General features: G+C 38.1%; 1 protein-coding gene and 2 pseudogenes across 1 annotated transcript in view; all 3 read left to right on the top strand.

Annotated features, from left to right (window-relative positions):
* Positions 1-12,124, top strand: part of LOC122088943 (linoleate 13S-lipoxygenase 2-1, chloroplastic-like) — a 20,729-nt gene extending 8,605 nt beyond the window's left edge. The window contains exons 7-10 of the mRNA XM_042658326.1: positions 10,104-10,214; positions 10,319-10,620; positions 10,703-10,969; positions 11,287-12,124. Coding sequence (XP_042514260.1) covers positions 10,104-10,214; positions 10,319-10,620; positions 10,703-10,969; positions 11,287-12,046 — 1,440 coding nt within the window. The 3' untranslated portion in view covers positions 12,047-12,124. The remainder of the gene's footprint in view (positions 1-10,103; positions 10,215-10,318; positions 10,621-10,702; positions 10,970-11,286) is intronic.
* Positions 2,715-3,049, top strand: LOC122089212 (annotated as a pseudogene).
* A 415-nt stretch (positions 12,125-12,539) lies between the features above and the next one.
* The window catches only part of LOC122088942, a 10,438-nt pseudogene continuing 8,159 nt past the window's right edge, over positions 12,540-14,818 (top strand).

The following is a 14,818-nucleotide window of genomic DNA, read 5'->3' as shown; positions in this document are numbered from 1 at the left end:
CAAATAGGTCTGGGAGGTAATTGAAACCAACAAATTCAGAATATAGTTAAGTATCTCTTGGGTGGGGAACTATTCCTTTGATGGGTGTCACAATTGTTCTATTTACAATATTCCCATGTATTATTTTGAAGATTTATAATTCTTTCATTTTGGGAATATGAATGTATAACTTATTATAATTGATCCTATTAATTATATAGAGAGTGGAGATGTCATGTTGAGAGAATATTAAAAACAAATAGAAAATAGGTCGCATACAAAATAAGATAAAAGAGGGATATATTCGGAAATCCAAACACTACACACAAAAAGTTGGACACTAGCAAATATATATATATATATATATATATATTTTTTTTTTTTTTTTTTTTTTTTGAACAAAGGAAAATTCATCGAGAGAAAGCATCCAAGGTAAAACACCTTGATGCAACAGCCGAAGGGTTTACAATAAAAGGAGGGGGCCGAAGCCACCACACTCGAGAGAGCCGAAATCTGAATGAACCAACGGCAAGATAGTCAGCACGGACATTATTTGTCCTACGTGTGAAAATGAAAAAACAAGAAGAAAAAGAAGAGCATGTGCGCAAAACATCGTCTACAAGATCCAGAGATACCCAATCTAAAGAAGCAATAGTTCCATTAAGAGCAACGATCACATTGTGTAGTTCAAAAAGAAGGTGACCTATTGAAGCTGAAGTGCCTGTGCTAGTAGAGCCTCATCACGAATAGCTTCAAGTCTGTTGCAGCAGCAGAGAAACCAGTACCTGACTTGCATTTTACTACAAAAAAAGAATCGCCTGGGTCCCAAATAATTACCCCCCTCCCGCTCGAGAAAGATGACTCACACCAAGCACCATCTATGAAGATGGAGAAGTGGTTTGGGGGCCTTGAGTTTGAAACAAAGATTGGAAGGGGGGGCTGGATTTCTTGTTGGTCACATCGGATTGTAGCAACCATAGCCTCAAAAATTGTGTGATTAAATGCTGAGATTGTGTTACTGATGCACGGCTGTTGACGATCAAAAGAAGCTCTATTCCTAGATTTCCAGATTTGCCATGCAAGGGAGGTCCAAAGTAAATTAATATGGGCATGGTGCTTCACATTCTTATGTTTTGAGTGAATAAAGACTAGCCAATCTCTCATGTTGTTGCCTTGGAATTTAGAGACATTGAGGTGTAAAGGGCAGGCTAGCCAGCAAGCTACAACGTGGGGACATCGCATGAGAGCATGACAAATGGACTCCTCTTCTTCTCCACAAACTGGGCAAAGGGGGCTGATTGCAACCTTCAGATCAAACAAAACCTTGTTCATCGCTATAGCATTGTACTGCCATAGAAAGACACTAGCAAATATTAGTCGAACTTGTATCGGATCCAACGATTCTCTTTCCAACTTTTTTCCAATCAAACACATCCATGCAATCCTACATTTACGGACATGTGACTCCAGATGTGCATCGGTCTAATTGAAGAGAAATTGAAGAAAAAGAATGAGTGGAGAGGATCCCAATCCAGATCCTAGATATATATTGAATTAAAAATGAGATCGCAATGCATCCATGGTGATAATTAGGGGTGTCAATTGATTGATTCGGTTTGGTTTTGGTCGGATTGAATTGGTTTTGATTTCGGTCTAATTTGGTTTCGATTTTTCAATATCGGGTTAATATTGATTTAGATCGATTTATTATTGGGCTTGAATCATAATGAAATCTTACATTCATAACTTATAGTAACAAGATATGACGACAAAAACGCTTTAAATTTATGATTAAATCAGGGTTTATCATTGTAAGGGAAAGATAACTAATATTGAAACCAATGGTAACAAATTACTAAGAAGATAACTAATATTGAAATTACAAAATGAACCCTATTATCCAATCATTCATTTAACTATCCAACTTGTTTTGTATAGTGAACAACAAGGAAATCAATGCAAAATTATTACAATTTACAAGTCAAGTTCTATATTCATAACCTAATATTCAATGATTTGTAACAATTCCCCTAATAATAAAAAATTTTCTCACTAATATTATAAAAAATGGATAGTCAATTCACCAATTTATAATCTCATAATCATTAAGGGTAATTTATAACGCCACCCCCTAGAGAATGTCAGTATTATAGAAACACCCCTTATTTAATACCAAATTATGTTCAGAGCCCCTGCCGTCAGTCTCTGTTCCAGAATATACCTCAAATGCTGACATCAATAGCTCCTTTTTCTAAATACCATTTTACCTTTAAAAATGGTGAAGTATCAAAATTACCCTTGTTAATTGTAGTCCCCAAATTGACTAAACCCTAACTCACTCTCAGACCAGTGGCAACTGTGGACCCGTTGGCGACAGAAGTAGCAGTACTCGCCAGCGACGGAAGAAGGACCACTATTTTTTCTTCCTAGGGTTGTAGTCATTGGCGTCAAAGAACTGCCGCTCTCTCTAGTTTTTATTCTATTTCTTCTTCCTTCTCTTTCTCTTGTGTGTGACTAGGATGGAAAACGTAAGAGAGAGAGAGAGAGAGAGAGAGAGAGAGAGAGAGACCGGGAGGAGACCCGTACTTGAAGAAGCACAGCTAGGTGATGACATGTCTTTATTTGGTTCCATAAATGAGTCGCCAACGACCGAAGGGGATATCTAGGTTTCCTCCAAAAATTCACTGTGAACTTGGGTTCTGGTTCGACTTTTAGCAAACAGACAACATATTATAATGAGGACTTCTATCAATCGTCCACCAACACCAGATGCAGAGGAAGACCAAGAAAAAGAACAAACCCTTCAAGAGATCATCAACATCAAATTAATTGAGAGAGGGAAAAAGAACGGTTGAAGGAGCTTCTGAGGGAAAGGCTTATCGAATGTGGATGGAGAGATGAAATGAAAGCTCTTTGTAGAGCATTTACTAAGAAGAAAGGAATGAATAATGTTACTATGGATGACCTTGTACATGTAATAGCCCACAAGGGCAGAGCCTCAGTACCTAATTCTGTAAAGGATGAACTGTTGCAGCGCATCCAAGCTTTTCTAGTGTCAGCAGCTTTGTGATCCTAAAAGTCCATGCTCTCACAGTTTCTTCTAGGAGTTTTTTCTCTGCTTTTAGTGTCTAGGTGTCATTTGCAGAGTCAGCCCTCTTGATTTAAGGTCCTGATGGAAGTCTACCATTCCATGTTTCAAATTGCAGATGTACCTTGGGTGTGAAAAAATAATTAATTTGCTCATAATAACATTACTCACAGGCGACGGAAGTATCGGTACTCGACATGGACGGATGGAGCTGAACTCGCAGATATGGAGAGGAGAGCAATAAAGAATGAAATGGGAGAATACAAATAGAAAGAGGGGTATTTTTGGGACAAAGAAAATGGGTTATATACCAACCTTTTACTCATAAGGGCTATAGTGTCATTTCATGGCATCACTTAACAGAGACTGACGGCAGGGGGTCTGAACGTAATTTGGTATTAAACAGGGGATGTTCCTATAATACTGGCATTCTTTAGGGGGTGGCGTTGTAAATTTCCCTTTATTTTTTTATTGGTTTCATTTGGTTTGATTATTGGTTAGTTCGGTTTGGACTGATTTTCAGTCGGTTCCAACACACCTCAATTCAAAACCAATCCAGTAAATATCGATTTGGTTCGATTCAGATTTTATCGATCGATTTTGATCAATTTTATCGATTCAAGCTAGGTTTTGACACCCCTAGCCATAATGCAGAAAAAGAGTGAGCTAGCCTTAGGGCCTGTTTGATAACGTTTCAAGAAATGCGTTTCTTCCATTTCTATGTCCAGAAACGACAGAAACGAAGCAAAAATTGTTTGATAAAACTGTTTCGTTTCACTTGTTTTCAGAAATAGAAATTGAAATTTCTACCTATTTATGGTTCAAGAAACGACCCAGGCGAAACAAGTCGCCGTTTCTGGAAATGACTCATGGTCATTCCTTTCGTTGGTTACTATCAACTTCCAGAAACATGACTATCAAACACCTTCAATTATGTTTCTGTTTCTAGAAACGGAAATTTATGTTTCTACCAAAAATGACAGAAACGTTATCAAATGGGCCCTTAGGTTATGTCAGTCATAGGTTGCCATCTTCGGTCTCCCCATAGACCCCACAGTCCAGAATCTACCCTTTAAATGGTTTCATGCTTTTTGACCAAAAAAAGAAAAAAAGAAAAAATCATGCTTTCGACTTTGAATCAAGTTCCTTCATTGTGGGTAACCATTTCAATTCATCTCATATCATTCTTCGAATGTGAGCCTCGAGAGTCAGCAGGGGCCAATGCGCACACTTGTTGTTACAGTACTACTACTTTAGAGAGGAAGGATGGATTGATGGGAAATCATACACGTGTTATAGAAATATTTTGATATCATATGTGGTTTAAGTTCAAGATATTGGTCTCGGCTCATATCCACACAATACCAATCCAGTCCGTTTTAGCTTAAATTTGATGATTTTGTCCTTATTTTAATTTTCTTTTTTGAAAACAGAAACTATTCATCAGAACGCGGAGAAAAGGTGGAAGAAAGATTATAAATATCTCTCATCCACAAATTTGCTTTAAAATGTAAAGGAGTGATAGTAAATTTCCTTTGAAATATATAGCGAGCAAATTTAATGAAACGTACGTACGTTCATGAGACAAGTTACAACAACCAACCATTCTCACTCTCCCTCCGTGACTCACATTTTCTCTAGATTTGTAGTTGCTTCCATCACTTTCAGACTGGAATGGTTTTTACGGCATTACATCTTCCTCAATCTGTTAATTTATACTTTGTCTTTGCTTATTTAAAGGATGTGATAACTTTGTAACTCAACTACCAATAAAGCTCTTCTCTAGGCTTTCTCTCTCTTCTTCTGTGTACAAGGAGGAGGGCTTCAAAATAACAAATCATAGCTGCTAAGTGTTCAGAGAGACCCTCGTTGGCTCACTCTGCATAACTAATTAAGACTAGAAAACTTGGAGAGATCGATGTTTGGGGCTCAAGTACTTTGTCCATCTAAAACTCACGGACTGGCCTTATTGAGGTCACCTAAGTTGCTCGTAGTCTCTAATACCCACGGGACTAAAGTGCTTTCCATCAGACCACTGCCGGCGACTGTGTTTCCAAAACTGAAGAGCTGGCATTATCGTCGTAGTCTCCGCTCAGTCTCTGGTGGTGGTGGTGGTGGTGGTGGCATTAGAGCTACCATTGCGGCTAATGCACCAGAGAACTCTATCACTATTACTGCCGTTGTCACCGTTAAGCTTCCGGTAGGCCTTCTCGTTAGCTTTGACGATATTATTGGGAGAACTTTTCATTTGGAGCTCGCAAGTACCCAACTTGATCCAAGTAAGTTTTATTATATGAGCAATTCTCATTTATAGAATAACAACTATCTAGAACAGTTGGTGAGCTGCGGTGTGCAAAAAATCCATGCTCACTAAGAGATCTTAAGTTTGAGCCTCCTGTTACTTACTTCCCTCCTAATCTATCAAAAAAAAAAAAAAATCTTATTTATGGGCATCTCTATAATGTCAGATCTCATGTATTAAATAACACTTAAAATTAAAATATAAAAAAAAATCAATTTCTTTTAATAATTTTTATGTCAAAAACTTGTAAATCTTACTACAAGAGGTAAGCTTCTTTAATTATCTGTTACTGTAACGACTATATCAAGGAAAAATGACAAAAAAATTGAGATCTGCAACCATGATTGATTCAAAAGAGGGTTTTATAAATTTTAATAATTCTGATCGGATTCCATGAACTAATATTCAAATAAATAGATAGAGTCGGATGCCCTCTTAATTGGCCACACATCAAATATGAACAAATCCATCAACTTTGTGAGTTTTATTTCCCAAAAATCCCCTCACAGATCTATGCTCAAGCCTTATTATTTTCTAATCACATCTTAGAAAAAATAACTTATTTTTAGGATTTGCTAAATTCATAAGTTCCTCACTCACGAGCCAATAGGAAACAAGATCCTTGGGGACAAGGAACTAGTAAAATAGGGGGAATGAAAAATAGCATTATTTTTTCAATTCATGATTAGCTTATAAAAACTCATTAGGCTCACATAATCTATAAGGTTATTATTTTGATTTCTTTTTGCCCCACATTTACAGGTGCAAATGCCCGAGATCTCATATGATCATACTTTAGATAGGACTGTGAAAAGACACATGTGGCTATTTTTGTGGGATCCGAATCATCTCCATAGAGCCTATGGACCATAAAGTGATCCTACGGCTGAAAGGACCTGGGCACACGTCTCGAGGTCACCCCAGCTATGAGATCACTCTATGATCCGTGAGCTCTATAGAGAGGAATCCTATCCATTTTTGTGAGCTTAGTAAAAGATTTTGTTTTTACGAAGAAAAAATAAAGATCATGCAATGAAGAAGGAATCCCTTTACTGCTACATTGTTCACCATACCCTTTCCAAGAATATATCTATTCTCTTTTTTTTTTTTTACTTTCACCACCAAATAAGAACAATTCTATCTTTTCTTCTCTCTAAAAAGGAAAATACTAACTTTTGCAAGTATATTTTTATTTCACCTTTTCTTTCCTCTCTAAAAAGGAAAATACTAACTTTTTACAAGCGTATGAAGATCACAATCCAATCACATCTTAGAAAAGTAGTTATTTATCACTTAACCTTTCTTAAAGGGAATCCATACTTAGAAGTCTATGTGTCGTCATAATAGGTCTAAGTATTGGTATCATATCGGCATTGTCGGAATCACTGGAGATCAACATTGATGTGAATCAATTGTATCAACCAAAAAAGTGCTCCACTTGTTAATTTAAAGCCCAATATCAACAAGATCCATATCAATATCTAAAGACCAGGACAAACATCAATACCGATACATATAACCTTGGTTGTCATAGGATAAGACCATGAGCTACCTGCGAGATTGTTTATGTAAGATTAATAAAAAAAAAACATATTTTAGAGGGATTTATTATAGAGAAACTAGGGAAAGCATATGCCAGTTAATCACCTAATCCGTCTTCCCTTGCAAGAAAATTAAAGAGGGTAGACATCATTTTTATCTGTCACATGACAAATAAATTAGCTCTAAAGAACTCCTTTACAAGTGCTCATGAAGGCCGCCTCTAATAATGTCCACATGAACTAATTCACTACTTCGAGTATTTTGGAGCTATTGTAGATATTTTGTCCAATGGGCCAAAAAAAGAAAGGAAAATTACATGGTGGAATAGTCAGAGTCCCTATCTCCCTTTGAAGTGCTATCTGTTTGGTTGGATTGATGAGAGCAGTTAACAATCTCAAGAAAAACTAAGATTTTTTTTTTTTTAATAGGAGGGGATTCTTTAAGCAAACAATATATATAGTGAGAGAGAATCAATGAGAAGCGATAAAATAATTTCTCACAAAGGGGCAAAGAGATAATTTCATGTGAGGAGATGAGAGAGAGCGCGTGTGTAGTCTTTCACTCCTTTTAAAGAACATTTACCTGTTTTCAAAAATAAATAAATAAATAAATAGTTGTGCAAATGGATTATATAACTATAGAAAAGTTCCTATCAATTGTAAAATCATTGCACAGAAATTGTCTTTTCTTTTCCTTTCATACTCTTTGCTTCATCTTATTTTCCTGTTGATAACATACTTTTGTAAACTTTTATTGGGACTCTTTGAATGACGCTTTTGTAGGTGTATTTGAATCATGTTATCTTATTTTATTGTCCCTAGTTTGATTCATAAAATTTCTTTAAGTCAAGGATAAAAAAGGATTTGCAAAATATTTTGAACATGTATTTAACCTTATTGAAAGAAAAAGTGTGTTCTACTAAGAGAGTAAAAGAAAAAAGAAAAAAAAAAATTACAACTTAACAAATAAAATAAAATTACAAATCATATGACACTTAAGGGATTCCACAAGAAAATTCTAATTTTAATTAGGTCCTAACAAGCATCACATAAACTAGTGAATATTGTGATCATTATCATCAATGTCACGTAAGTTGACATGGGTGGGGGCCATGGGACTATATGATGGATGGTACCAAAAATGTCTCATTCTTCAAATTTCAACCCCAAATGAGCACGATATATATGAGGAATCACAACAAAAGCCATCAATATCTAACTGAGAGTTTTCCTTCAATCACCATAGCGAAGGAAACACCAACCCATCTAGCTAGGATCATTATTACTCTTTCCCCTACTTTTTTAAGGTCCTAAATGCCATCCATTGTTCACCCAGCCAGCACCCATCAAAAGCCATTATAATGATGATCATTGGTGAAAAAATTCCTTCTGCACCTTGGCTAGCACCCTTTGTGTCTATCTCTTTCTTCCCATTTTTGAAATGACTCTCATATCCTTCCTCAATAATACCCCATCACGTTCTTCCATTGGTGTTGTTCGTTAGCATATCGTAAACCGATGGCATACTTATATCCCTCACCCTATATTTAATTATATAGAAGTTTATGATGTATTCATAATTTTGAAATTTATGTCATTCACTTTTTTTATTTTTTATTTTTTGAAGAGACGAGATTGGAGAAGGATACAATAAAAGGGCACGCACGTTGCGTGAGCCTAGACGAGGGGAATGCAAATTATGAGAGCAAGTTGGAGGTTCCTGCAACTTTTGGGGATTTGGGTGCACTGCTTGTGGTGAATAAGCACCCCACGGAGCTCTTCATTAGGACCATTGTCCTCAATGGATTCCCCATTGGTCCACTCCACATCAACTGCAACTCTTGGGTCTGTCCCAAGTCCAAGAACCCACAAAAGAGGATCTTCTTCACCAACAAGGTCTCTCTCTCTCTCTCTCTCTCTCTAAAATGCCATGAGTTGGTTATGAAGTTTGATACATAGGTTAGACTAGGACAGTTGAGAGTGGTACAGAGGATCTGAACCCACACTACAGTCATTCAAGGAAATACCCTGATGGACCAATGATATAAAAGTATTTTTATACTTTCCTCTCATATTCACCATGGGTGTCGGGAAACTCTGTCCCATTCTTTTATTCTCAATATTGGTCTGTCAACCCATTGCCCATAATCTGGCAAGCACACAAACTCTTATATAGGGTAGCATCAAAATGAGTTCAATTTCAAATTATAAGAACAAAGTATCAAAGACATAGTCCATTACATTCATTTTAATGTGTGGGTGTGGAGCTGCACCAGTCCTACTTGCCATCACAAACACCAAGTGGTCTGAGGAAGCTGAGAGAGGAGGATCTTGAGGACCTTCGTGGCAATGGGAAGGGAGAACGAAAGGCGTTCGAGAGGATCTATGACTACGACAAGTACAATGACCTTGGAGACCCGGACAGCAGCAAAGAACTAGCAAGACCAGTCCTAGGTGGTGAGAAGCACCCTTATCCAAGACGTTGTAGAACAGGCCGTGAACATTGCAAAAAAGGTAAGATATAGATCACCAACCCCACCATCATTTCTGCTTCCCCTATCATACATATTCTTGTCTTCTTGGTACTTCCTCAGTTTTAAATTTGGATGTTGCAGATCCATTATCGGAGGAAAGAAGTCTCTCCATATACGTGCCAAGGGACGAGGAATTCTCTGATGTCAAGACACTAAAATTCTATGGTGAGACAATAAGTACTGGGTTGGATGCTTTGCTCTCTCAGATCACAGGTGCTCTCACAGACGACAATCATGTATTCCCATCCTTTATTGCCATTGATTCCCTCTTCACTGATTGGATGAAGTCACCCCAAGCTAAAGATCAAGGGTTATTGAAGAAACTAACTACAAGACTTACCAAGGCTATAGCAGAAGGAGACCAGATCCTGCGCTTTAAGACCCCTGAACTGCTTGCCAGTAAGAACTAAGAACCTCTCTCTCTCTCTCTCTCTCTCTCTCTCTCTCAAACATCATTTACTTTGCAGGAGACCACTTTTCTTGGTTAAGAGAGGAGGAATTCGCTCGCCAAACACTTGCTGGTGTCAACCCTTATAGCATTCAGCTAGTCATAGTATGATAGATGAACATCCCTAAATATGTCATGAGAATCTAAATGATACATAAACTTCAAAGATTGAAGCTTGTCATCTTACTAATAATAACACAAAATTTTGCAGGAATGGCCATTGAAGAGTGAGCTCGATCCTAAGATCTATGGTCCACCGGAGTCGGCAATTACAACTGAAATTGTTGAGCAAGGAATTGGATATTCAATGACCGTCGATGAGGTAGCTCCAATCCCATTAATGGCCGTTCAAACAAAAAGAGAATTAAGCTCCAGAATAGGGAGATCGGATTTAGCATCTACTTAATTTCAAACTTGTGTTTGCAGGCCATAAAGGAAAAGAAACTATTCATGTTAGATTATCATGATTTGTTGTTACCTTATGTGAAGAACGTAAGAGAGATTCAAGGCACAACATTATATGGGTCTCGCACACTACTCTTTCTCACCCCTGATGGCACACTGAAACCCCTTGTTATTGAGCTCACTCGACCACCCATAGATAACAAGCCACAGTGGAAACAAGTGTTCTTGCCTACTACTGATACCACCAATAGTTGGTTATGGAGACTCGCCAAATCTCATGTGTGTGCTCACGATTCAGGTTACCATGAGCTTGTTAGCCACTGGTAAAATCTTTATCCGTTTGTGGACTTTATTTTGGTAGTGATATCTAGCAAACTTTGATATTGCTCTGTGACTTTTATGTAGGCTGAGGACTCATTGTTGTACAGAGCCATACATAATTGCAGCTAATCGTCAACTAAGCACAATGCATCCAATCTACAGATTGTTGCATCCTCATTTTCGGTACACAATGAAGATCAATTCCCTTGCTCGACTGGCCCTTATCAATGCAAATGGGATAATTGAGAGTTCCTTCTCACCGTGCAAGTATTCAATGGAGCTTAGTTCTGTAGCCTATGACAAATTCTGGAGATTTGATATGGAGGGTCTACCAGCAGACCTCATTAGGAGGTAATGCATATATGGTTTAAGGTTTTGGAATCAAGGGAAGTATAGCAATAAGACAATATAGTGAAAATTTAAGTACAGCTATCTAATTCATGAATCGTATTGGTCATTGATACAGATTCCAGAAAACACAATTAAGAGCTTTAACTCAAAAATAATCTTTGTTTAGATACTGCATAGAACTAGACACTTTGGTGAGTCATGGGCAATATAAAAAGTATAGAAACTGTTTGAAGTAGAGCTACAATGAAATCCTTAATTCATTAAGGAACTTCCCAAGACAAAGGATCTAATCAGTGTCATATTTCAATTGCTAACAGGGGAATGGCAGTCAAGGATCCAACAGCTGAGCATGGTGTGAAGCTGACCATCAAGGATTACCCCTTTGCGGATGATGGTCTCCTCATATGGACAGCCATAAAGCAATGGGTTGGCGACTATGTCAACCACTATTACCCGGATTCTAGCCTAATTGAATCCGATCAAGAGCTACAGGCGTGGTGGACTGAGGTCAGAACCCAAGGCCATGGAGACAAAAAGGATGAACCATGGTGGCCTGTCCTCAAAACAGTGGAAAATCTTATTGAAATCTTGACAACCATTATCTGGGTTGCCTCTTGTCACCATTCTGCTGTAAACTTTGGTCAGTATGCATATGGTGGTTACTTTCCAAACCGACCCACAATTGCTAGGGCCAACATGCCCACTGAGGAGCCTTTGGAACAAGAACTCAAGAACTTCATGGACAACCCCACATTAGCACTACTCCAGTCCTTCCCTTCACAGGTTCAAGCTACAGCTGTCATGACTATTTTGGATGTGTTGTCAACACACTCAACAGATGAAGAGTATCTTGGAGGAAAAGTAGAGGCATCATGGGCTGATAATCCAGCTACCATGGCTGCATTTAAGAAGTTCAATAAAAGAATGAAGGAGATTGAAGCAATTATCAATGCTAGAAACACAGATTTGAAGCTAAAGAATAGAACTGGAGTTGGGATTGTACCTTATCAGCTCCTGAAACCATTCTCTAATTCTGGATTGACAGGGATGGGAGTTACTAATAGTATCTCCATTTAGAAGTGAAACATAAGTGTTTTCAAATAATTATTGTTATCTTATGGACACATCTCTATTGCTTGATTTACTTTCTTCTCATACCATCAATCTTAATTTATTAGTGACCATGGTGAATATCCCTTATAATCCCATTAAATTCGGATTCCGATAGAGATGAATTTAAGAAGTAAGGGAGCAGAGAATTTGTCCTTTGTTTTGGGGATTGTATTTTTGTGCCTTGTCTAAACCCAATGCCCTTGTTTGAACAACAGTTATTAAAGTCGTTATCAATGCAAAATTGCAGAAAAGGTGCCAATTTAAGTACCTTCAGAGCTAACCGAGATAGGTTTGAATGAGTCGTGTTTAGCGGCGGCGGGTGAATAACCCTAAGTTGTAGGAACTTGGTAGAGAGAGTCTTTAGGAATTTTGTTTTGAGCTCGGAACAGCTCTCCATCTTAAACATATGTATAACTACTTGAAATCGTTGGCTCACTCAGAAAAAAGGCAAGAAAAGATGGAGAAATCGATGTTTGAGACTCGACTGCGCCCATCTGATATTTATGAAAAACCGCCGTTGATGAGGTTACCCAAGTCGACGATCATCTCCACCCATGGGACTAAAGTGCTTCCTTTCTCAACAATGCCCACTGTGTTTCCAAAACTGAAGAGTTGCTGTCACTGTCGTCGTCTCCACTCAGTCTCCGGTGGTGGTGGTGGTGGTGGTGTTGGTGGTGGTGGTGGTGGCGGCGGCATTAGAGCTGCCATGGTTGCACCAGAGAATTTATTTACCATTAGCTGTCGTCATCGTTAAGCTTCCATTAAGCCTCAGTGACGAGGGTTGAAATCGTCTGCAATTCCGATCTCGTACAATTCCGTGCAATGCCACCTTCAGACAGTGACACGTATATTGATACCAATACAATGGCCCAAATCTGGTACAACTAATAAAACATTAAATCAATGAAGAGGCATTTAAATCAGATCTGGGCCATTGTATTGGTATCAATACACGTGTCACCACCTGAAGGTGGTATTGCACGGAATTGTACAAGAACGGAATTGCAGACGATTTTTTTCCCAGTGACGAAGAGGTTGAGGGTATTCATCGGAGTACTCTTCGGTTGGAGCTCGTAAGCCGCCAACTCGATCCAATTAAGTAGTACATATATGAGCAATTCTAATTTATGCACGTGTATAATTTCACGGAAAACCTTTTTTACCCGGATAAAAATCGTCTGCAATTCTCATCTTGTGCAATTGTGTGCAATACCCCCTGCAAAGTTCGACACGTGTACAATGCCAAATGAACTCTCCAGATTCGTCCTCCATTAATTGATACAATCCTAAACCAATGGTTCACCAATTTAAACCAAATCGTATCAGAGTAAACTGGTTCGGTTCAGATCAATTTGAAATAAAAGGTATGAGAGTTTCCCCCTCTCTCTCTCGACTTTCCCTCTCTGTTACGTCTTCCGCCCTAACCCTCTCTTTCACTCCCAACTCCCTACTCTCTCGACTCTCTCTCTCTGTTTCTCGCTCGACTCTCTCTGTATCTGTTCCTCGCTCGACTCATCTCTCAACTCGCTCTCTCTTTGTTACGAATATCTCCCTCTCTGCCCTAACTCTCTCTTTCACCTAAAGGCGACCTGCTGCACCAACGTTTCTGCTGTCATGTGCTTCTGCATTTTCAAGGTTTTTCAGTCTTTAGTAAAGAAGCTCTCAGTTAGGTTGTCAGCTTCTTGGAGATGGTTCAAAAACCAAATCCTCTCTCTTTATCAGAGAAATTAAAAACATAAACAAGGTTGGATTCTATAACACCAAATCCTATACTCAAAATCTGAAAGAGGATTAAAAAATACAGTGTTCCAGGAATTACTTGTAAAATAAGCAAACACACCAAGAATTGAAGAACAGAGACTAAGTACCCACCAATAGCATGCGAAGTCAAGTTCTGTGATGGAGGAAAAAAAGGAACCATATCAAATTCCACCGAAGAAGTGAGAGCAGCCATGAAGAAATACGTAATACAGGCCCCAAGGAGAAAACCCATCACACAAATTTGACATGGAAATGAGCTACTCATCTGCAGAGCTTTCTGTGAGAGAATTCTGTCAAAATTCTTCTGAGCTGATGGTTCCATTTTCTTCTGTCCAGTAGTAACAAATTTCAGAAATTCAATTACCTTTAAAGGAACTTAAATTTTCATGTGTTTCCATTCAACTTCCCAACAGTAATCACATGATAAATCACATCATAACTTTTATTCTCCACTTCATTAAATGGAGACCCATGCCGGTGAGTGCACAACCCAAACTTCAAGCTTGAGAAAATGATCTAATTCATAATTCATCTAAGCAGATCAAATTCACAGTCAAACATCACAGTACCAACTGCCTTGCAACCGAGGGAAAAGAAAAAGGTAAATGAGAAACCAATTTAAAAATTTATCCCACAAAAGAAGATTTTATTACAAAGAGGAAGGAAAAAAAAAAGAAGTCTTGCAGATAACTCAGAACAAAAGTTCTCTGCAAGGACAACCATGAAGGAATAAAGAAGAAAAACCCATTTGTAATTGTGAGGAGTGGAACAAAAGATCCTCATATTCACCTTAACAAGTGCAAAGAATGTTAGAAACCAAAAGATCCTTGTCAGAAACTTTGGAATTCGAGCATGTCAAGTCCTAAAAAAGAAACACTGAAACACAGCATATATATACTGAGCAACCCAGCAATTTGAGAGCAAATAGTGATCATCTGCAGGAGTAGGTCCCTTGTTATGAACAGCTCTGTCCTT

The sequence above is a fragment of the Macadamia integrifolia genome, chromosome 9, assembly GCF_013358625.1.
Source record: "Macadamia integrifolia cultivar HAES 741 chromosome 9, SCU_Mint_v3, whole genome shotgun sequence".
NCBI classification, from domain to species: domain Eukaryota; kingdom Viridiplantae; phylum Streptophyta; class Magnoliopsida; order Proteales; family Proteaceae; genus Macadamia; species Macadamia integrifolia.
This window is presented reverse-complemented; position numbering and strand designations above follow the sequence as displayed.